The 22,992-nt window shown below is 41.6% G+C and overlaps 1 protein-coding gene across 1 annotated transcript; it reads right to left on the bottom strand.

Annotated features, from left to right (window-relative positions):
- Positions 1-1,776: 1,776 nt before the first annotated feature.
- Positions 1,777-18,844, bottom strand: bcl11ba (BCL11 transcription factor B a). Its single transcript, XM_053845288.1, has 2 exons — positions 18,628-18,844; positions 1,777-3,731 (listed from the first exon to the last, which is right to left on the bottom strand). The coding sequence occupies exons 1-2, from the start codon at positions 18,728-18,730 to the stop codon at positions 1,777-1,779; spliced, it is 2,058 nt and encodes a 685-aa protein (XP_053701263.1). The 5' UTR covers positions 18,731-18,844.
- Positions 18,845-22,992: the final 4,148 nt, after the last annotated feature.

The following is a 22,992-nucleotide window of genomic DNA, read 5'->3' on the forward strand; positions in this document are numbered from 1 at the left end:
ACTACAGGAAATTGATGTTTGAATTGTTTATTTGTTTTCATATTACACCCAAGGCAGAGTCAACGTCATTGAATGTGAGGACATTTACAATTACAATAACAAAAAATAAATAATCATAATAAGTTAAAAAAAAAAAAAAAAAGTTGAAGTCCACACATCAATCAACATATTTCTATATTCACCTATGTCTATCACCAAAATAAAGGGCAAGAGTGAAAAACAATTTTGACATGACCTCTCTCGCGTCAGATAAATTGAAGCATGATAACATAAGACTTAACACGCATACGCAAATGTACCCTTGTTTCAATACTGTATCTTACAAGTAGATGATTATGTAAATATCCTTCATTCTCTCTAAGTTCCAACTTCCGGCTGAGGGGCACTTGTATTTGTCTGACAAATGGAATGAATATCTGACAGCAATGATTGTGCCTTTATATGTACATTTATATGGCATACGACATGAAATTTGGAGGTAAAAGATTACACTTGTTGCTTCCTTTTTTTTTACTAAGGTGTTATTTTCCTCAAGGCACACTGAAAAGAACTACAAAAAAGGTTTCGGGACAGAGATTAAAAGAATTGATGAGGAGAGTGCTAGCAAAATGGTGGAAAAGGTGGAAATGACTGTATATATATAACCATTGGTATAACCATTGGGGTTCATGTATGAGACGAAGGAAGATGTGAAGAGGATAGGTTTGTCAGGAAATGCCAAAAGAAAAAAAATAAGATGGCTTGGAAAGTCTAGTCTGACAACTCTGGAATAGTATTTTACCCTTCTATTATTGTTAGTAAGTGCAGGTGGAGGTGTGTGTGTGTGTGTGTGTGTGCCTTGTTTGGAAAGTCATATCTTTGGTGATGACTGCTCAAATTTGTTGATCTATTTCAGCTGACCTTCTGAGTGATATATTCTGACTGTCAAAAACCTTCTAAAATTTCTCTCCATGTCTGGATAACATAACATTGGATAAGATCCATTGTGTATTGTCTCCTTTGTTTGTTTAATCTTCATGAGTGTAAGCAAGAACCTTATTTTGAATTATTTGCTTATTTGCTTTCTTCATTTGATCAGAGTTTTACTTGTGTTTATTCTTGGCTGAACATGATTGTCTTATGTAAAGTCATAAATAAATGTATATTATTGTTTAGTACTTGTACAGGTAGTAAGTCATGTATATTTATAGCCCTTTTGGAATTAACTAAATTGATACTTCATTCACCCAAACATAGATGTGGTACCACTAAGCAGCTGCCTGCATAATTGACATTCCAGGGACTCCAACCAATAACTTTGACTCTTAATTCTTGTCATCACATTATGTTGACCATCTAACACTCAAGTCACGCCACAGTGCTGAAAAGATTGTTGTTCGCATGTTGTCAAAATAAATAACTAGCTATGTCTTTTTTATTTCCCAGTTTTTTATCCAAACATTAAGGTTGTTCAAACACGCTGATTATTTTTTACAAAATAAATAAAAAATAAATAAAATCTTTTTACAAATTTCTCAGAATATACATAAAAGGTACCTTCCTGTTTTAAAAAAATCATAATGATAATACCAAAATTCAAAAATCCAATACAAAAATGATTACACAAGGCTTCATATTACTCAAATGACTGATTGCTTCAATGAAAACATTTTTTTTTAATGGTGTTAAAATTCACTGTCACTCTCAATCTGCACTTTCACAGAAAAACAATTTCTAGGGTTAGGGTAAATCGTTCTTCAACAATGTGTGTCCAAGTGTGGAAATGAGTACCCTGCTCTACGTTCTTTCTGCTTGTTCAATTCTGACCACATTGGTTAACAAATGATCTCCATGCCACTTTTTCATGTGTTTCTCAAGGGTGCTGAGCACAGTGAAGGGCATTTGGCAAATGTCACAACGGTACACCTCCTTGCCAAGCTGGCTGTGAGTCTTCATGTGACGTGTGAGTTTGGAGCTTTGGGCACAGGCATAGTTGCACAGCTCACACTTGTACGGTCTCTCTCCGGTGTGACTCCGCCTATGGACTGTGAGGTTACTGCAGTTCTTAAACACCTTCCCACAGAATTCACAGGTGTCACTCCTCCTGCTTTCCTTTGAGCTTGGTCGACCTGTTCCTCCTCCCAGATGGGGTGTGCTTCCTCCACTGGCAGTGCCACTGCGCCCTGAGAAACCACACTCGAGCAGGTCGCTGGGGGGAGTAGGAAAACGAAGACTACCATTCTCTGAAGAGTGTTCAGATGATGTTGCGAAGGGGGATTGTCTGGAGTCAGTGAAGCCCAGGAATTGACGGGAGGTTGCGTAACCCACGAGCCACTGGGAATAAACATTTTCTGCTGGGATGTGCGGTGGCAAGGCAATGTCCAAGTCTTTCTCAATTTTAATTTTTTTGTTTGAGGAGTTTGACAAGCAAGGGCTGGTGATGGCTGCATCTTTGGATGTGAACAGCCCTGAGAAAGAGTCCCTCGACCCCCATTTCCGGCCATTAATGGTTTTCCTACTCTCCATCTGCTGATGGTAGTTCATCTCTGTTGCGGCTGAGTTCTCATCCCCATTCACCAGCCTGCCATCAGAGTTTCTCCTGGTGAGGGACATCCTTTTACGATAGTCAACAATGAAATTGTTATGCTCTGATGTGGAGTTAATGCCACCGCTATCCATCACCTTTCCCAGGAAAAGACCAGAGTGTTCTACTGCAAGGTGTTTGCAACCATTCTCCCTGTTCCTAAAGAACTCAGACTTGATGCTTAAATTTGTTTCAGATTGACTGTCATTCTCAAGATCATCCTCATCTTCCTCCTCTTCGTCAACTTCATTCCCATCATTCTCGACGTCCACTTCATGGTTCTTCATCTCCTCCCTTCTGACATCACTGGTTCCTGGCTCTGGGGAGCTTTCCATCGGTAGTCTATCTTCTGAGCACCCCACCAGTGACCCTGTTTTGTGTATGTGGGTTTTCATGTGACGCTTGAGCTTGCTGGCTTGAGAACAGGCATGGTCACACAGCTGGCACTTGTATGGTTTTTCTCCAGTGTGGCTGCGCCGATGAACAACAAGATTGCTCTGGAATTTGAAGGTTTTACCACAGAACTCACATGATTTGATTTTGTTCTGGGCTTGTGGTGGGGTGGTACTGATCGGTGGCATTTGTTGTAAGGGGGGGCTGCTACAAAAAGGGAGTTTTGGCTGAAAGGGCAGTGGGTTTAGTACTCTGTGCATCTGGTTTGCCCTGCTTGGTGACAGTGGGGGTGTGCTGTTCCCTGCTAACGCACGTAGCCGCTTAGAGAAGTCCATGGACTGGGACTCCATAGCCGTAGGTGTTAGCTGAATCACCCTGTCAAAGGCACTACGGTTCTCGGAGGTGAAGCTGATCGGCTCTACTTTAAGGCGCTCTAATTGGTGGGTATCAAGTTGGAGTTGGGGACGTGGGCGGACGAAAAGAGGTGTGTTGGGAAAGCAAGATTCTCCAAAGCCTGGTGGTGTTTCGTGGACCAGGGGTCCCGTCATTGTCAGCAAATGGAAGGGGTGATTCTCTCCAAGAAATTTTAGAGGAGACTGCGGAATGGAGTCCTCACCCAAGGGAGGACAAGGGGTGAGGGCATTGCTGGTTGAGTTGGATTCCAGGTAGATACGAATGTGATGGATGTTCTGGACGTGCTGCAAAAGGAACCACGCACTGGGGAAGGGCTGCTTACATGTGGTACATATGTAGTTAGAAGGTTCATCGCTGCCACCTGAAACACACAAGGAACGTTGTCAAAAAATACATGCCAAATAGTGTCGCTTTTCATAGCTTTACAAAATACATTGGAATCACAATGAACAAGACTGGCTTGGCAAGTGTATTCACTGTACCAGTGCTTTGAGAACGTTTTTAATTTGTGAAAAATTGTCGCTACTGACTCTCTGCTACTTTTGCATGCATTTGCAGAAACAAATAGCAGAAAGTGTATTTGTTTAAAAATGTCTCCAGAAAGCGGTTCGCAATGAGGAAAAGCAATATCTGATTTATTTATTTTAAATAGCTGTTTCAATTTTATCCTCAGTATTTTCAGACTAACTTGCAAGTTTCAGGTTAGTATTAGTTCTAATGGGGGAAAGAAAATTCTTTGAATTTAGGCCAATGGATGGATGAGAGCCAATATGTTAATGGAATTTAGTAAAATACTAATACTGACTTCCACACAGTCATTTTAAGATGAAGTGAGCAAAACACCAAGTATATTTTTGAAAGGGTCAAATGAAAATACAAACTGAAGTCACTGATGTTATTTCTTTATTAAGTGGAAGAATTGCTGTTCGGGTATCTTTGTTAGAGTTTCTTTTTCTCCCTCTAGAAAGTAGACAACTTGACAGATTTTTACCGCAGATTATTAGAAAACCATATACAAAAATGTGTACATACTAGGGCTGGGAAATTAATCACATTTTCATCAGGATTACCATTATGTCTTTATGAGATTATGAAAACGTTATAATCATCATGAAACGATTATTTAGCCGAACGGCCATCCCCCCAGCTTCTCTCATTCTGTCCCGATGCACCCAAACGCTGCACCACACCTCATCCCAGTGACAGTTGCCCGTTCCATATACTTTTTGTTCCATTCTGGCTGACTATGTAAGTTCAGTTTCTTTATATATATTCTGTGTATATATTGTTGTAATCGTAACAATGAACTTGTTATATAGTACCGACGTAAGCAGACGCTGCTTCTACGAAAAGGGAGACACGTGTAGCTGGTGCTCCAAACTCCAGTTGCCATTCAACAGCTGTTCAATCTTTGTCACATCTCCCTTGTAGATGTGCGTTGTACTTCGGACTGCACCTCAGAAGGACGTGTGCAGATGTTCCAGAAGTTATCGGAAGACAAGTATTCATTTGTCACCTCGCTGGATGGGAATGAGTATTTTGCTTGATACTCTTTTCATAAACAAATGAAGTATATTTTTAAGCTGGTCAGCAAAACACTTTTGTTCAAATGTCAATATTCATTTCACTCACATTGAACACTTTCAATATCTGGATAATTTGTTAAGGATTTGTTTTGTTTGGGTAATATTGTCTTTTCTAAGGGGCAGCATTTTGTGTTATTGTGGCGGTGTTATTTTTGTTTGTTCTGTATATCAATTTCTGTGTGATGTGACGGACGTCTTTCCGCTTTTATGGGAACCTTAAAATTACAAGTGTTTCGCTGTATGTATTATGGGAGTAATTATATGTTCCTCATAATTTTATGAATCAAAGTATCTTTTTACATTTAATTAACTTCTTTATGGTATAATGTTTTACCTAGTGAGAGACTGAATCCAACAGATGCAGGTAACAGATCCATACATACAGGGTCAAGCTCACTTTGACCCTGTATGTATGGAAGAATGTGTGAGGTGAAAGAGTGAGTCATGATTGGCAGAAAGCATCTGATATAAGTATCAAGGAAGGAGTATTTGGGGATCATTGGTGGAGAAAGAGCCAATAAAAGAAAGAACATTTGGGGGGATTCATCAACGTCACTCCAGACAAAGTGGAGTTGACACGACACGTGGAATTTGACCCATGGCGACCTAAAGAGACTAGGACCAAGCAACACAGACTGTGCCTTAAAAGATGAACTGAAAGCGAATAAGAAGGGTCAGGGCCAGATAGTCTTTGTCTCACTACACCACTTGAGTAAAGGCTAAGTCAGGCGTCGTTGCCGACCCAGAGCTCTGTAAGAGTAATTAGACTCCTCTGTCAGGGAATAAATTAGTTTTTACTTTAATTTGGTTTCTGGGGAGTCACTCTCACGATTAAACGGACGCATGGAAGATACACAGAAGGTGTATTTCCCTACACTTTGGTGACCCCGACGTGATCGCGATGAGGATATAGCCGATGTACGGATAACAGGACAGAGGAGTCGAACACCACTCTGACTGAAGTAGCAACTTTCTCAGCACACCAAAAACTAAGGTAGGCAGAAACCTGTTACATCAAATTCTACATATTGAACCAATAGTAATTTAGGGGAGGTGGTGAAACTGTCTGAGCGACATTCCTAGAGATAGTTGCGTGGACTTCTTATCTGAATTGGGAATTCAGAGTGGGTCTGGGACCCATAGTGAAATAGAGGATTTCACATTAAGAGAACACTAATTTGAGTCTGGGACTCAGGGCAAACACGAGGTCTGGGACCTGTGTTTGCCAAATGAGGAAAGTTAAAATTAATAAATAAATAAATTGAGGAAGTAGAAATGAGTTTGTTGTTTAGTAATTTAGAAGAAGTTTTGTGGTCAAATGCGAAGAGTCAGAGAAAGATGGATGATTTGTATGTGGAAATATAGGCATATGTTTTAGCAGGTGTTGACAGGAAGGGAAAAGAGAAGCACAGATAGAGGTTGAATAAAGAGTGCGGGATGTTAAAGAAGAAGACAGGAGTTTCCGAGACAGAGATGTACTATCTGTCTGAGGGTTTGCAGCAGAAGCCACACATCTTTCGAGCACTAGCACATGGGCATGAAGCTGGGGAGCAGGAACCAATGGTCACACATTTCCAGAGAGTTGGGGACTGTCAACAAGGGCCAGTACCTAAATTTTGTTTATTCACCAAGTGAGAAACCTTTTTGCATTCAGTGTCAAATGTCAGACGAAGGAGAGTTAGATCACTTTACATTGATCGGTTTCTACGGGGGAGAACGTTGAGATCATGATGAAGCTGATGAAAGACACCTTTGAGGGGCCATAGGAAGTGGAAGTTTCTGCTGGAACTCATCCACATCCGCTCAGCTTCACTGTGCGAACAGGGTTCCGGTGCTCACGGGCAAAACCAAAGGCGGAGGAGTGTGTTTCTTCATCAACAATCGCTGGTGTACGGATGTGACGGTGATTTTTCAGCACTGCTCTCCCTCTCTGGAATGTGTCATCGTGAACTGTAAGCCATTTTACTCCCCACGTGAGTGAGGTGTTCAGGGCTGCGACCAATAATCTGGAAGAGTATACAGACACTGTGACTTCATGGATCAGCTACTGTGAAGAGTGCACAGTTCCAACGCACACCAAGGTGAGTTATGCTAATGACAAACCTTGGTTCACAGCTAAACTCAGCCAGATTAGTTTCAACAATGCTCATTGTTGTCACCGAGCATTTTGGCTCGCTAATGGCATAGTATCCTCCTCCACACTCGACAGTCACAATTACAGGTAAAATAACCAAATTAAGTTACAGTTAATGCCAGTAAATGGTACTTTTGTACAGTGAAAGAAAATTTGGCAGCATTCATCAATTATCATGTCACAGATAAAGTTCAGTTCACACCACTTTTTAGTGTTACTTTCAAGTGCATCCATTGGTTGAAAATGCAAGAGAAGTGCTTATGGGAAGCTTTGGACAGTGTGTTTGTGAGAAAAAAAATCTTAGTACTGTACTTCACCAATGGCTAGATGGGCAGGACAGCCGGAGGACTTTGTTACGTAACACACATTTATTGAGGTCAGGGACTACAGTACAGTCAGTGGCGGCTCTGACAATATTTATACTCGACAAAAATATAAACGCAACACTTTTGTTTTTGCTCCCATTTGTCATGAGATGGACTTAAAGATCTAAAATGTATTCCAGATCCACAATATTACCATTTCTCTCAAACATTGTTCACAAATCTGTCTAAATGTGCGACAGTGAGCACTTCTGCTGAGATAATCCATCCCATCTCACAGATGCGCCACAAGATGGTGATCTGACATCATGATTAGTGCACAGGTGGGTCTTAGACTGTCCACAATAAAAGGCCACTCTGAGCTGTTGGATATTTCTGCAAAAATCACTACACACAAATTAGAAAACCCTTCACTAAATCAGCAACGCACTGCTGTTCTCTTACAAAAGCTCCAGTGAAGTCCAGTGAAGACGTGGAGATCTATAAACCACTTGTGGACCAAAGAAGCCCTAAGGAAACTAATATTGCTCCATATGATGACATGTCCATATGATGCTCTGTTTTGGAACATTTGTGAGCATGCCATGATCGGTGTCCAGGAATGTAATAATGTCTTGTCTCTGTGACCTTGGGATTCAAGACCGGAAAAGACAGACAGAGAATACTGCTATAATGATTAGTAAAAGAAGATTACTAGCTTTTTGCTTTTGACATTTATCTGTGTTTGTTTTATTGGAACAAAATTATGCACCCACTGCATCTCATTTGTGGATCAGTTTTAGACTCCTTATATATACTGTCTTGTTGATGTGGTCTTGACTGCAACACTATTATGCATAAATGGAGGTCATGACCAATGGCATCTGCTTCTAGTTCCATTACATTCTGGACAAGACAACATCAACTGTAGACCAGCAGGTCCATGCACAGCACTTCAGTGTGCACTTATTCCAGATTCTGTACCAGTGATATAGCTCACTTGCACATAGTCATATCTCTGATGTTTCACACACTCACTGTTGTTTTTCAAAAGTGACTAGATTTGTTTCATTGGGGTTCTGTGGCGGGCATGTTCACAGACATGCACACGTTGAGTATGTTTTGGAAGATGATGTCATCCTCATTCTCCTTACTGTATTTCTCATAGCCTCACAGACCTGCTATCACCATAGTGCTACACTGTAATGTGAAACACACCAATACCATATATGCATGTTGTTCCATGTATTTTAGAGAGTAGGAGGTAGGAACATAACTACGCGTGCTATAAGTCAAAATGGCGTTGCTCAGTGTGACGCAACCTTCCAGTGTAACACTGCACACATTATAACATTACTGGACACCTTACACGTTACACGGGACCAGAGCAGACCAGATATGTCATCATATGGGACAGTGTTCGTTTCTATAGTGCTTCTTTTGTATGCACATTGTTTGCACGTTTCGCTGCACACACCAATACTTGAAGTTTGGATCTCAGTGTGTTTACAGAACAATGACAAAAATATTCTTCTAGAATTCTTCTAGACTTCAAACTCACTATCTTGTGCACAGAGAAAGAAAAAGCCAGGTGTTTTTTATTCATACTATCATTGGCATATTGCGTGCTTGTTAATTTCATAGCTTGTGTTCATTTGAAATGCAAATATAATTTTTACAAAGGTTTGATGAGTAAAGCGAGGTTGATTGGCTTTTGTTTGAAAATTGTTGCTGATTTGGCGGAAGGTTTTCTTATTTGTATGCAAAAAAGGTTTTGCAGAAACAGCCAATAGTTACAAAAAATGTACTGAAGTTATCAGGACATTTGGAATTCAACCTTGTGGGAACCACTTCTTGACAAAACACTAGTGACACTTGTGAGGAACATGTGACATTGTAGGCTGGACCCCACGAGGTTAAGTCTCAATTTGAGGATGAAGACTTCAAAATAACTGGGTCATCATTATCAGGTTTAAGTTTGGTTCTGGTTAAGGTGAGCCATGTCTTTTGGCTGGTTAAGTTAAAGGTGAGAGGCTGAGGAAAGGGTTAAGGCAATGACAAATCTCACAATGTCCCCACAAGGATATTTAAAAAAGTGTGTGTACATGTATTACATTTCTTTTGTGGACTAATCTTTTATGAGACACTTATCTTGTGAGGACATTTTCCAATGTGAGGACATTTTAGCTGGTCCACAATGTCAAAATTGCAAGGTCATTATAATTGGTTTTAAGTTTGGTTTAGAGTCCTGGTTCAGTTTAGCCATTTGTTTTGCATGGTTACATTTAGACTAGTGAGAGTGGGAAAGCATTATGTCAATGAGCAGTCATCGCCGAAGCGGACAAACCTGAGAAAAGACTATGATAAGTAAATATGAAATACATGGTTTAAATATTCATGGCGTGACAATTGTAATGGTCTGATCCCCAAGTAAATTTTTTTATAAAATTATGTGTGTAAAATTATGAGCAGACACACACAGCATAGGGACCTACATAAGTATGATGAAAATAAACCAAAGCAAACTATAGCTGTTAAAGGCATGACAGCTCTATGCTCACGGTACAAAACAAGGGATCAGTACGTATTTGTCAGGCTGAACTGTGCTCGCCCGCATTATCTACATCCCTCCTTTGCCATGGACACACAGAAGCTCTCAGTCCATTGGAATTGAGAATTAAATCCCTTACGAACATCCTCCACCCTTCTTGGGTCATGGCCTCTAATCCTTCCCAGTTTCACCTACTGAGAAATTACCTTTTGTGGTAAGTGGTTTTGTTAAGTGTGACAGTGTCCCACCCTGCGTATTAAATGGGAAAATCCTGTACCTACACTTGTGCTTTACTTTTCTGCGTCTGGATTAGTGCACCTGAAGGTGCAGGTCCATTTGTATTGTAATATAAACAAAAAAAATGTCGTTGGGCTGAAATGAATGTCAAAAATATTAAATCATCTAAACATTGCTATCTTTGAAAAACATGTATATAAATGTATTCATGTATGCAAAATGTAAAACATAGTTTAAAAAAATTGACAACCATGTTTGATATTCAGAATTATTTGGCTGAGCATATTAAATTTCATTCAGTTTTGGCTTTGGCCAATTTTCATGTTGGTCCATCCCGAGTAGCAAGTGACATCCAATGTAGTTCAGTGACGAGAGCTTCCTCACGTCGCCCCCACGTCTCGTGCTACCAGTAACCAACCCTGACCCACTCCCGCGCACAATGCGTGATCCACCCAACCCTCCTGGAATGCTTACTCCATTGAGATGCCTGTGCTGAAGCCTTTGTCATCACTATAGGACGCAAAAGTCCACTTTTCCATGTCAATATATCACACCATGGTACTGAGGCTGGTTTGCAGTTTCAGAGTGGTGTTTTGGTGTGAGGCTTCACTGAAATAGTCATTCTTCAACAGATAGTACCAGCTTGTGGGCTATGAAAGTAAGGACACTGATGCATGAAGTTTCATGTGACAGTTCTCCATAATATTTTGACCAATGCCAGTCTACTGTGTCCATGTTGCCCCACCCCCTCCTGCCAAACCATTTCAACGACTGACAACTGACAACTTGCTTTGTAAAAAAAACAGCTGTAAACATATATTTGTACCAAAATAACTTGATAAACAACAAATAAATAAGCATCTGAGCCAAGCAACAAACTTTAACATACGATGAACTCAGTAACTGATGCCACAGTAACACTTTGAAATGCGGGGGTCTGCATCTGGGTATAATAAATAAATAAAATAAATAAATAATAATAATAAATAATTATCTTCCTGATATCTATATATACATAATTATCTTCCTCCATCTTTTTTCATATATTTATAAATATTTACAGATAAGCATACAGTTGTATCAGCTGTGATGGTTTTCTAAATTTTCACAACCACATTCGTTCATTCAAATAATACATATATATAAAGGCTTGATTAAATAAATAGAACTACTCAAATTTTGATTGGCGACAGCCAGAATACGGTTTCGAAAGGTTTGAGAATCTGCGAATTTGGATAATATTCAGCGAAAATATCAGGTGGAAACACAATTTAATGTAAACCAGAGAGGTGACACTACGAGTGGGGCATTATACAGCCGCTAATAATACATTCAGGGCGTCCTGATGAAGAAACAGGGCAACCGGTTTTGAGTCCTGCAGGGCATCCATTTTTTGCAGTTTAGGGCATCTGCCGGACATCAAGACGCTCTCCAGATAAATGCCTGGCCTGGGCCCATGATAGTTGCTCCCTTAATGCAGATGGTGACGTAAGTGCAGTTAATAGAGCAGTTCAAGTATGTGGTGATGTCCCCTGCAGGTATATGACTGTGTGCATGTTCAGAGGCCAGTTGGATGTAACTGTGCCAGTCAACTGTGGCAGTTAACAGCAGCTTGGCAGAGTGATGAGTCTGAGTACATGGAGATGCAGGGATTCAAGGAGAGGGATTGGGAATACGGGGGGTATTAGTATGAATATGCATGATGCTCACTGGCTTTGATGATGAGCGAAAAATATATCGCATCGCAGAAAGGTTGAATTGCAATTCCTTCCTTAATCTCACATGTTCCCCCTTAATTTGTTCACTTCTTTGTTGTGTAAGAAACACAGCCGGCTCAAAATGTCACCGTCATCATTGTCATCACTGTCAACACACTTCCTCCAACAGGCTTTGGAATTAAACTCACAAGTTCTTGAATAAAATGAAATATTCATGAGATTGTGTCATCAATGTATTGCAAAAACGATAGATGAGCAGTATCGAAAGCACAGTGTCGTGCTTTTGATCACCAGCATGAGCCTTGACTCACTAAGCAACCATGCTAACAGTTGTGTGGTGGTAATGCTGTCTCCTTAAAGCAGTGCTTCTCAATTATTTTCTGTTGTGCCCCTCCCACCCACCTAGGAAGTAAATGTTTCACGCCTCCCAACTCTCTGCCGCCTCTGTAAATAGTATCATTTGTCTATTAAATTATTATAAGTACACCTCTGCATAACATTGGATCCTTGTTAAAGCAACAATGCAAAACATTTAGACATTAATACATGATTTCCATATTTTTGACAGGTTTCAGTATGCCCGGCGTCAGACTCTCCAGCTCTCTGTTAAACTCTCTCTTGGACTATGTAACTTTCTCTTGGCAAGTCGTCCGGAGGCGTGTTCTAAGAGTGGCATCACAGCCCCAACTCCACCCCCATCCTGCCTCTCCTCACTCACTGCATGACCGAGTTCGATCTCTCATGTTGAATGACAGATGCTTCTAGAGTTGCTTTTGCAAGTATGAGCGTGACAGTGTTGTCTATATTGTCGGTCTGTGATTTGAGACCGAACAGCTTGAAATTACACTCATTTACCAGCCCAGCCGCCAAAAGCCAATATTCTCAAACTATCCACAGCTGCTTTAACATTAAAAAGAGGATAAAAGAAAGCAATATAGATGAACTTCCAATAAAGAATAACTTCATTAACATTGTTTCTGTCTGTTACAGAAAAGACTGAAAGTGCATCAATTTACCTGAATGCCTGAAACAAATCATGAGTGGATGAGCAATTACACTTTATTCCAGTATGGCATCACTCCACTCACACAGTTGGGGGGGCTGCCCTACTATTTGAGATGGACTGCCTTAAACCAAGAATCACGTCTTCTTATCATCTTGTGAGAACGAAGGATCAAAATGACCTGTGTAAAGAAAGTTGAAGACAAATCTGTACATCTGCAGATCATTGTTGTCGTGAGTTACAAAACACAGGCGATATCAGGTTTGTTTTCTGCTCACCCTGTCACGAACCCCCTCCCTCCCCTTCGGTTCAAAATGGTTTGGACTGCTTTCTGCTCCCGCCTCTTCTCCTTCGTCTCTTCCAGGATTGGGGGTTGCCTCTTCCCGCCACAGACACACACGCCCCAGAACCTGATCCCGCAATCTTCACATGCAATATTTAAACGCTGGTCAGAAGACAATTGGCGTTCATGGACGCTTGTTGAACTTACTCGGCTGTTGTTTCAGCTTTTGTTTGGACTCTGTTGCCATCTCGTGTTGTTTTTGAATTTGTTTTTCTCTGGCTCCCTTAGTTGTTATATAGCAGTGTTCCTGTTTTATTTCTGTATTTCTTAGATCCTCCGAGATTGGAAGTCGAGAAGATTTTTGTTTTCTTATTAGGGCTTTTTGTTCTTCGTGACTTGTCTTGTTTAACTCCTTCTGTACTGAGATTTAGTACTAGAAGTGAGTTCTATTAAACTGCTGGACTTGACTTTCCGTCTCTGTCTGCTGCATGTGGGTCTCCTGTCTATGTTCAATACACACCATGGACATCAGCTTGAACCGAGGAACACACATACTGCATTAGGTCACACACACACACACAACTTCTCGATTGTAAACAAGGTTATGAAACAACATGAGACCATGATTAATCTGGGAGTTTGTTTACTTAAGCTGCGTAGCTGAAGCTCGCGCAGCCACACATCACCCAGTCTGGTCATAGTCGAGCTACTCAGCTACATGCTAGCTTAGTTGAACTATTAACCACATTTTCCGGGTCATGTAGTCTGACTAAGATTTTTCCAATTTCTCCAGTAGTCAGACAAAGCTGTATACATTTTCCAAGTCCAAACTTAGCTGGACCAACGCAATAATTTGGGTTTCTGGGCTGTCATGTAACTGCCGTCAGTCATTCTCTGCCAAATGTGCCTCTTCATTTTGTTTTGTCATTTGTGCCGCCAAAATGGGTACATAAGTTCCACATACTCGTAGAACACGATCCGTATGCGCGTGCACCCTTTTGCACCTCTTCTCGCACCTGTAAATAAAAGTGATGCGCACTCGTAGAAGTGGCGGCAATACGTGCCTGTTACTCCATGCGCGTTCTCGGTAGTCACGTGACATCTATTGTCCAATCAGCTGCAGCGACATGCTGCGCCATTATATTGCATCAATCTTCCGAGAAAAAGCGACGTGGGTAAATGAAGCACTTACCGTCAGATTTTCTATCAGTGGTAACAGTGAGAATCGCCTTCTATCCGAATTCTTTTTAAACCGCCATGACATGGGACGCTGCAGCCGATTGGACAATAGACATCACGTGACTACCGGGAACGCGCATGGAGTAACAGGCACGTATTGCCGCTACTTCTACAAGTGCGCATCAGTTTTATTTACAGGTACGAAAAGAGGTGCAAATGTGTGCACGCGCATATGGATCGTGTTCTACGAGTATGTGGAACTTATGCACCCGCTTTGGCAGTGGTTGAGGTGGAAATCTAAGCAATGTGTCACAATTGCAGTTTCAAGAGCTCGTGTTTAGCCACTTGTATCTGTGCACTTAGAAAATGAAGGCAAAATTACTTTTCGTGTTTGTATGAATGTAAATGTGTACACCTATATAAGGGATAAAAAATGACATAACAAATAAATAATTACATAAATAAAGAACAAAGAAATCAACACATGCAAAAGTAAATAAACAAATGCAGAAAATATGAATAAATAAATAGAAATATATTATGCTTATTAATATGTTTATTTCACAATTTAACACTTGTATTTTAACATTTATTTATTTATTTCTAAATGTAATGTATTTATTTGTTTAGTGGATTTCCATTTTTTTTATTTACGTATTTCTGTATTTCCACATTTATTTATTTCCACATTTCTGTCTCTGCTTCGCTTCACATGCAGTGAACATGACATGTAACGTTTATTATGTTACTCTGTTATAGATTGTATCTCATGACTAATGCTTACTTGTATAACTGAGCAAGAAGTAGTTGCTTACAGTTTTCAAGCTCATTTGCCAAATCTCGCAGCACCAACAGTAGCGGCCCTGTCTTGCAGCCATGGGTTATATGAAATACAAGTGGACTACAGCATTCAATTGCTTCTGTGGGGTTTGTCGAGTGACTCAATCCTGCTTCGGCGAGTTCTTAGGACTGCCCACCTAATTTACATATTTACCTTTCCTGTGACAGAGACAAAATCTGGAAATAAATAAATAAATGTGGAAATACATAAATCTTTTTCTTTCGGCTTCTCCCTTCAGGGGTCTTCAAAGCGGATCATCTTCCTCCATCTCACCCTGTCCTCTGCTTCTTCTTCTCTCAAACCTTCAAATTTCATGTGCTCCTTCACCACATCCAACAATCTCCTCTTTGGTCTTCCTCTCCACCTCATGCCTTGCAGTTCCAACCTCAACATCTTCCTACCAATGTACTCGCTATCTCTCCTTTGTACATGTCCAAACCATCTCAATCTAGCCTCTCTGACTTTGTCTCCTAAACACCTGACATGTGTTCTCCTTCTGATATACTGGTTCCTGATCCTATCCATCCTAGTCACTCCCAGAGAGAACCTCAGCATCTTCATCTCTGCTACCTGTCCACTTGGGTCCCTCTCATTCACACACATGTATTCTGTCTCACAGCAGCTAACCTTCATTCCTCTCCTTTCTAAAGCAAACCTCCATCTTTTTCGCTTATCTACCACTTGCTCCCTGCACTCACCACAGATCACAGATCAGATGTCATCTGCAAACATCATCGTCCAAGGGGCTTCTTGTCTAACCTCATCTGTCAACCTGTCCATCACCATGGAAAACAAGAAGGGGCTCAGAGCTCAGCCTTGGTGCAGTCCCACCTCCACCTCCTCTGTTACGCCTACAGCACACCTCACCACCGTCTTACACCTGGCATACATGTCTTCCACCACTCCAATATACTTCTCTGCCACTCCAGACTTCATACAATACCACAACTTTTCCCTTGGCACTCTGTCGTATGCTTTCTCCAGGTCCACAAAGACACAATGGAGCTCCTTCTGACCTTCTCTGTACTTCTCCATGAACATCCTCAAAGCAAACACTGCATCTGTGGTGCTCTTTTTTGGCATGAAGCCAAACAGTTGCTCACACATGCTAACTTCTGCCCTTAGTCTACTTTCCACTACTCTTTCCCACAACTTCATCGTATGGCTCATCAACTTTATCCCTCGATAGTTGCCACAACACTGGACATCTCCCTTGTTCTTGAAGATGGGCACCAGCACACTTCTCCTCCATTCCTCAAAACTCCTCTCACTCTCTAAGACCTTTCATAGACCCTGTTAAATGTTCAAGTCAAAAAGTCTACGGCCACCTCTCCAAAACACTTTAAACCTCCACAGGTCAGCGCCCACTGCCTTTCCACTCTTCATCCTCTTCAAAGCCCTTCTCACTTCATCCTTACAAATCTTTGCCACGTCCTGATTTACGATGGTCACTCCTTCTACTCTGTTTTTTTTGTTCTCCAACACACTTCTGTTATCAGTCAAAACATTTCCCTCTCTATCCTTGATCACACAACCTGCTGCACGTCCTTCCCAGCTCTATGTCTCTGCCTTGCAATCCTGTACAAATCTCTCTCACCCTCCTTACTGTCCAACCTCACATACAAGTACTCGTAGGCCTGCTGACTGGCCATTGACACCACTACCTTTGTCTTTTGCTGGGCATCCCTGGACTCTTTTGTACCTCTTCCTTTGTACATTCTCCTGCACTTCTTTATTCCACCACCTCCTTATCAACTTTTCTTCTAGATGACACACCAAGAACTGGTCTACCTGTCTCTCTGATCATCTCAGCCGTAGTTGTCCAGTCATCTGGAAGTCCTTGTTGGCCAACCAAAACCTGCTTTAATCCCTCACTGAAAGCAACTCCTGTCTCATCCACTACTACTTTACAATCTCTAATCTCCTTCAAGTGACATCATCTACACAAGATGTAATCCACCTGTGTGCTCCTACCTCCACTTCAGTAAGTCAACCTATGCTCCTCTCTCTTCTGGAAGAAAGTATTGACCACAGCCATCTCCATCCTTTTTGCAAAGTCTACAACCATCTGACCTTCACTGTTCCTATCCTGGATATCAAACTTTCCCATCACTTCCTCATCACCTCTGTCTCCTGCTCCAACATGTCCATTGATGTCTGCCCCAAATGACCACTCTCTCACCTCTGGGAATACTCTCCTACAGTTCATCTAATTCACTCCAGAAGGTCTCCTTCTCCACAAAGTCACAGATGATATGAGACAGCAGAGTGACCACGGCAGCGAGCTCCTTCCTTCATTTACATCATAGCAGAAATATTGAATGAAAGAGCAAGATCCAAGTATCAATATAGGAGATGCATTTATAGCCTGGCAATAACAGAGAGCTACAAAAAGCTTTTCTTCTGATCCTGAAGTGGCGATGTTGCTATTTGACTTGCCACGAATAATCGCACTAGTCATGTTTGTCAATATATTATAGCAAAAAACAGTGTTTGTACCAGGCATTCTTTGTGTTTACTGTTGGTCTTGGGTGTGTTATCAAATGTGGGGAACTTATTTTTGAGATGATAACAAACTTTACTCTTTTTATTGTGTTTATCACATTAGCAGGGTTTATGGTCCATCTGGTTGTGCACTAAAATACAAGGACAAGCTACAATACTACGGTATGTTTAGACGTTGTCAGCTTTTTTCTGTAATGGACATTTTAGCCTCATTTACAAAAATATTTCGGTGAACCAGTCGCATTTACTGAAAATATCACATGCAGTCTGCTGCCAGGACGTTCAAAACCCTAGCTAGCTATATATAAACTATAACTATCGCTAGTTTCAGAATCCCCAAAAATAGCAGCAAACAACAAACCAAAGAACAGCTACCCGTCTCTCCTCTTTCGTATTATAGAACTGCTGTATTTGTAAATGCAAGTGTGCAAAGAGTGTTTGCACTACCATACACTCTGCTGCTACTCTGAAGGGATCCAATGCAGTTGCACTTTTGAGTGCAAGTTCTGTTGTGCATACTGTGACGTCTACTGCCCGTGGTTCCTCCATTTTGATCAGTTTATATGTAAATGTGCAACCTGAGTTTTTTCATGATCTCCACTCTGTCCACAATTTTAAAAAGCATTGTTTCCAGCTGTCAATTCTCTGTTACCTAATGTTTGCATGTCAACGGGGCATGAGATCTTATAACAAACTGCTGTGAAAAAAGTGTTACTTGAATGAAAGTTAAAATCATTGAACTGAGAATTTTTGGTGACACACTTGTGCACTGGTGTACATCTGTTTTCTTGTTATTTGATCCACTTTGGTGAAACGAGGAAAATTTCATTGATGTGGTACTGAAAGCACACTGATCTCTGGATGAATGCGACAGTGCAATGGTAATGCAATTAAGAGGGGGGTGGTTCCCTTGCTTACCTGTGGATGTGTTTTCCTGTTTAGGATAAAGTTCTTTGGGTGAGGTTCTCTCCACTCTCTCCTCTCGCCCTCTCCCAATAGTGACCTCCTCCTCTGGGGGCATTTGGATAGCTACTTCATCAGGGTCAACCACCTTCAGATCATTCCGTTCAGCCTGAATATGAAGGCACTTGGGCCCTCCGCTGTCGCTGCCCCCACCGCCAAAGTGAATCAATTTATCATGGCATCCATTCTCCTGCAGGGGAGTTTGGCACAGCTTCTTTTTGTGTTCAATGAAGAGGACAATTTCCCCTAGTGGAAAAGCCATGCGGCACTGTCCACAGGTCAGCAGGTCGTGGTCCATTTGCAGACCAGTGGGCAAGGTGTCGGCCAGGCTGGAGTCCATGCTCTGGGACTGCCCTTGAAGGGAGATGGAGAGCGGGCTGACATCTTGATGCTCAACACCTGCTTTCGGACACAAAGAAAATAAAATCAATCAAGTTTCTTCATTGATAAGTGTTTTTTTTTTAATACACACCCATGTGTTTGTAAACTGGGATGCCTGAGTGCATGTGAACCAACCTTTACAACAAATGTGTGAGTGTGTTTAAGCAAAAATTTGAGGCCTCAGCAATTTCATTGGCGGGACTGTACCTTTCTGCTTAATGTGTCAGAGATAGCTGACCAAACACAATAACACAAGACTGAACCTATATGGACTTGACCATGTGTGGCAAAACCGGGCTCCTCAATGCAGACACGAGCGTCTCATCTTCACTCCACTGAATTGAATGGAATTCACAACGATCAACAATGAAGAATAGGTGAAACGCCATACGTTCAGTTATATATATATATATATATATATATATATATGCAGAGTAGGCCAACAGATTACACAATTTTCTGCTGTCTGTCCCTACAAGTTCACTATTGTGAGGAACAGTGTTTCTGTGCAGGATGAATGGATAGAGATGTAATTTGTGACTGTAACTAACAATTTTTTTATGATAAGGGGAGCTAGTTTGTGACCCACGACGAAGCACGTCTAAAGGAAGTCATCAGCAGCAGCGCAACAACCTATTTACCACCCTCAGCTTGACCTCCTTGTTTCTCTGTCACTTCTTAGAACTACCAGTCACACTCACTTCAGATATGAACTGACTATAAACTCCGCCACGGCTTTAACAGAATGTGGCGTTTCACAGCCAAAACTAAACATGAAAGACATGTCATTTTTATTTTACAAGGAAACAGCGGAAACAAGCTCCATAATACCCAGCATCGTGATTTATCAACCCTGCTCTCACAACACGTTGAACACAGTCAGTGAGATTACTGACGACCGAGCAGATTTTAATCATTTAAGCACAGATCCAGATGTCAGAATAATAATCTGGTGATCTTCAGTAACTTTGGAAAAATCAGCATCTTTCCTCTTCGCTGTCCTCCTCATGCAGACAGCTGTGCTGCAGGCACATCACGACACTGAAAACAGTTACTGTAGAGTGCAGCATTAGTCATTTATGCAAATCTGTCTGTCAATAAAATCAGATGTTTATCAGGCAAAAACACGTGAGTTATCAAACACCCACACACATCGCGAATCCCGGACCACTGCGCTGCTCTCCGGAGCGCAATTTTCCTGCAGCTCCCAGCTGCACACCTCAGTGTTCTGGGAGTTTGAGAAGCTGTTTTTAAACAATGTTGTGCGCCCAGACAGCGATCAGACTCTTTACTGACCAGCATTTATCATGTTTGTGTGAAGTCACGCTTTACACATAGTTTACAGCATCTAATGCCGAGTCGCCTGAGGCGAGAAGCTCACCGCCCGCTGAGAGTTTCCCGAGATGAGGTGCAGCTCTCTAGCCGGGATCAAGTCCACGGCCAAAACCCGACTCGCTTGTGTTCACATCTCGGACCTCTGAGCCAAAATGGCTTTGTCTAGATGAGAAGATGAAACACTGGGGTGTCGACATGCTAAACTGTTGCAATATAATACAGGTCAGTTGACTTGACGGACAGGTATGTTCTTGTGCTAATTTGTCTGGATGGGCGTGTGTATTATGTGATAAGAGGTCATTTACGATTCCAAAAGTGTTGCGTGCTGCTTGGCCCCCCTCTGACAAATATTAGCACAAGAATCATGAGATCACACTAAGTCAGGGACACTTTTGTTTTGGGTTACCTGTGAGCCCCTTGCTCCTCAACAGATAGATCAGTAGATCAGAACAGAGAGATAGAGCACGTTCAATGGCGATGTGAGTCGCCGTCCTAAGACTGTCATCAGATCCACGATCAACACAACTGGCATGACTTAGTTCCACGTTTGACTTTGTCCTTCCCTAAATTGAACGTATGGCATGTGCTTCGCCTATGAAGTCTGTTTAATTCAGTGGAATGAAGATGTGACGCTCCAGTCTGCAGCGTCGCTCACACACACAGACCAGGGCCACGTTAATGGTGGTATGACAACGTAAAAAACCACATTTCTATCGACGCCGCTTGATATTTCACGGAGGATCACGGTAAAATGTATGAATTTTTAAAATGCATACACAAGAGACATATGCCAGATGCGAACCAGCAACCTTGTGACACATAGGAATGTGCTTTAACCGCTATACTGCCACTTAGTCTCATGACCAGCTGTTCAGGTGAGCCGAACAGCCTTACATATTTGTAGATGTGGCTCTTTTCAGCAATACAGAAAAACAATGTGGCTCTTAGCCTCTGACTGGTGGGCCACCCCTGCTGTATATCCCTAAAGAGCATGCTGCGCCGCACATCAGAAAACATTTTGGATCAGACCATCGCTTTGTACAAGACAATGATCCAAAACACACTGCTGCTAGAGCATTCATGGCATCCAAAGGGATCAACTGTGTCAAAACTCCGCAGGCGTCACTAGACTTGAATGAGTGGATCTATTAAAATAAAATGAAGTAAAAATGACGGCGCATTGAGCTTTTGTATTAAAATTAAAAGCCACTGACACATTGGCACACCACCATTTACAAAATGTTAGAATGGAAATAGCATATAGAAGTCGTCTCATGAGCAGAAGCTTGCCACAGACGGGCTCCTCAAGTTACCTATTCCTGAAACATGGGACTGTTTACTGAGTGGAGGGATGATGTGTGGAGCCCTAATCGCACTCTGGAATTGTCCCAAAACACAACCAAAGTTGGTGTGAGACCAGTTTCCACTAGTCATTCTGGGCTGTGTGTATGAAGAGAAACCTTCTGTTCACACCTTGAAGCGCAATGAGTAGGTGGAGTTTACATTATTCAAAGACACCTCCTCAAGAAGAGGGCGGTCACTCCAGTGGCAGGAGGTGTGCTGGTACTGTGCTGGGAGTCGGCTGGAACTGTGTTGGGAGGGGAACAAATAAACTGCTCCTACTGTACAATTGGGTTTAAGTTTGCTTCAATGTCCTGGTTAAGGTTAGTTATTTGTTTTGAATGTTCAGGTATACTTGTGGGGACCAATTCTTGGAAACACATCTATTGTTGTGGCCCTTGTGGATTCGTGGGGATTTTCCTGGGGCCCCACAAGTTTAAGCCTCAATTTGAGGATTAAAACTCAAAAATGACTGAGTCATTATAATTGAATTTTAGTTAGGTTAAGGTCCTTTTTAAGGTTAGCCATTTGCTTTAGATGGTTAGGTGTAGGTTTAGAGGCTGGGGAACGCGTTATGTCAGTGAAATGTCCTCCAAAAACATAAGGACATTGAGGTGTGTTTGTGTGTGTGTGTGTGTATATATAACTGGTGACCTATTCTTGCGAGGACCAATTCTTGGCTAGACACTGCCTTGTGAAGGCATTTGCTTATTTAGGACCTTACGACCAATCCTAACACATTTAAGCCTCCGTTTGAGGAGGCAGACTTCATGGTAACTACAGTATGTTATTATAACCAAGTGGATATACTTTTGGGTACGTGTCATGTTTAAGGTTAGCATTTGTTTTGAATTTTTAGGACATGGGTGAGAAGCTAGTGAAGGCACTATGTCAATAGTGCTACTATGTTACAAGGATATGAATGCTAGCAGAACTTGCAATGATCTCAGAAATAAAAATGGAGCACTGTATGGGCAACCCACAGGTTTGTCGCACTATCTCTGTGGGATTCGCTCATTGCCATAATGCTTTCCATAGCCTCTCATCCATAACTAAATCATGCAAAACAAATTGCTAAACTTAGCCAGGACCTTTAACCACACTTAAACCTAATTATAATGACCTAGTTGCCTTGAAGTCTTCATGGTTCAAACTGAGGCCTGGCCTTGTGGGGTACAGCAAAAGGGCCTTATGATGGCATGAGAGCCCTGCAAGGAGATGTTTTCTCCAATATTAGATTAGATGGCCTTTATTAGTCCCAGG

The sequence above is a fragment of the Synchiropus splendidus genome, chromosome 16, assembly GCF_027744825.2.
Source record: "Synchiropus splendidus isolate RoL2022-P1 chromosome 16, RoL_Sspl_1.0, whole genome shotgun sequence".
Lineage (NCBI taxonomy): Eukaryota > Metazoa > Chordata > Actinopteri > Syngnathiformes > Callionymidae > Synchiropus > Synchiropus splendidus.

Coding starts and splice junctions, on each gene's coding strand:
- bcl11ba (XM_053845288.1), bottom strand. CDS start 18,730: ATGCCCCCAGAGGAGGAGGTCACTATTGGGAGAGGGCGAGAGGAGAGA. Junction 3,732..18,627: donor ACAGGAAAACACATCCACAG/GTAAGCAAGGGA, acceptor TGTGTGTTTCAG/GTGGCAGCGATGAACCTTCT.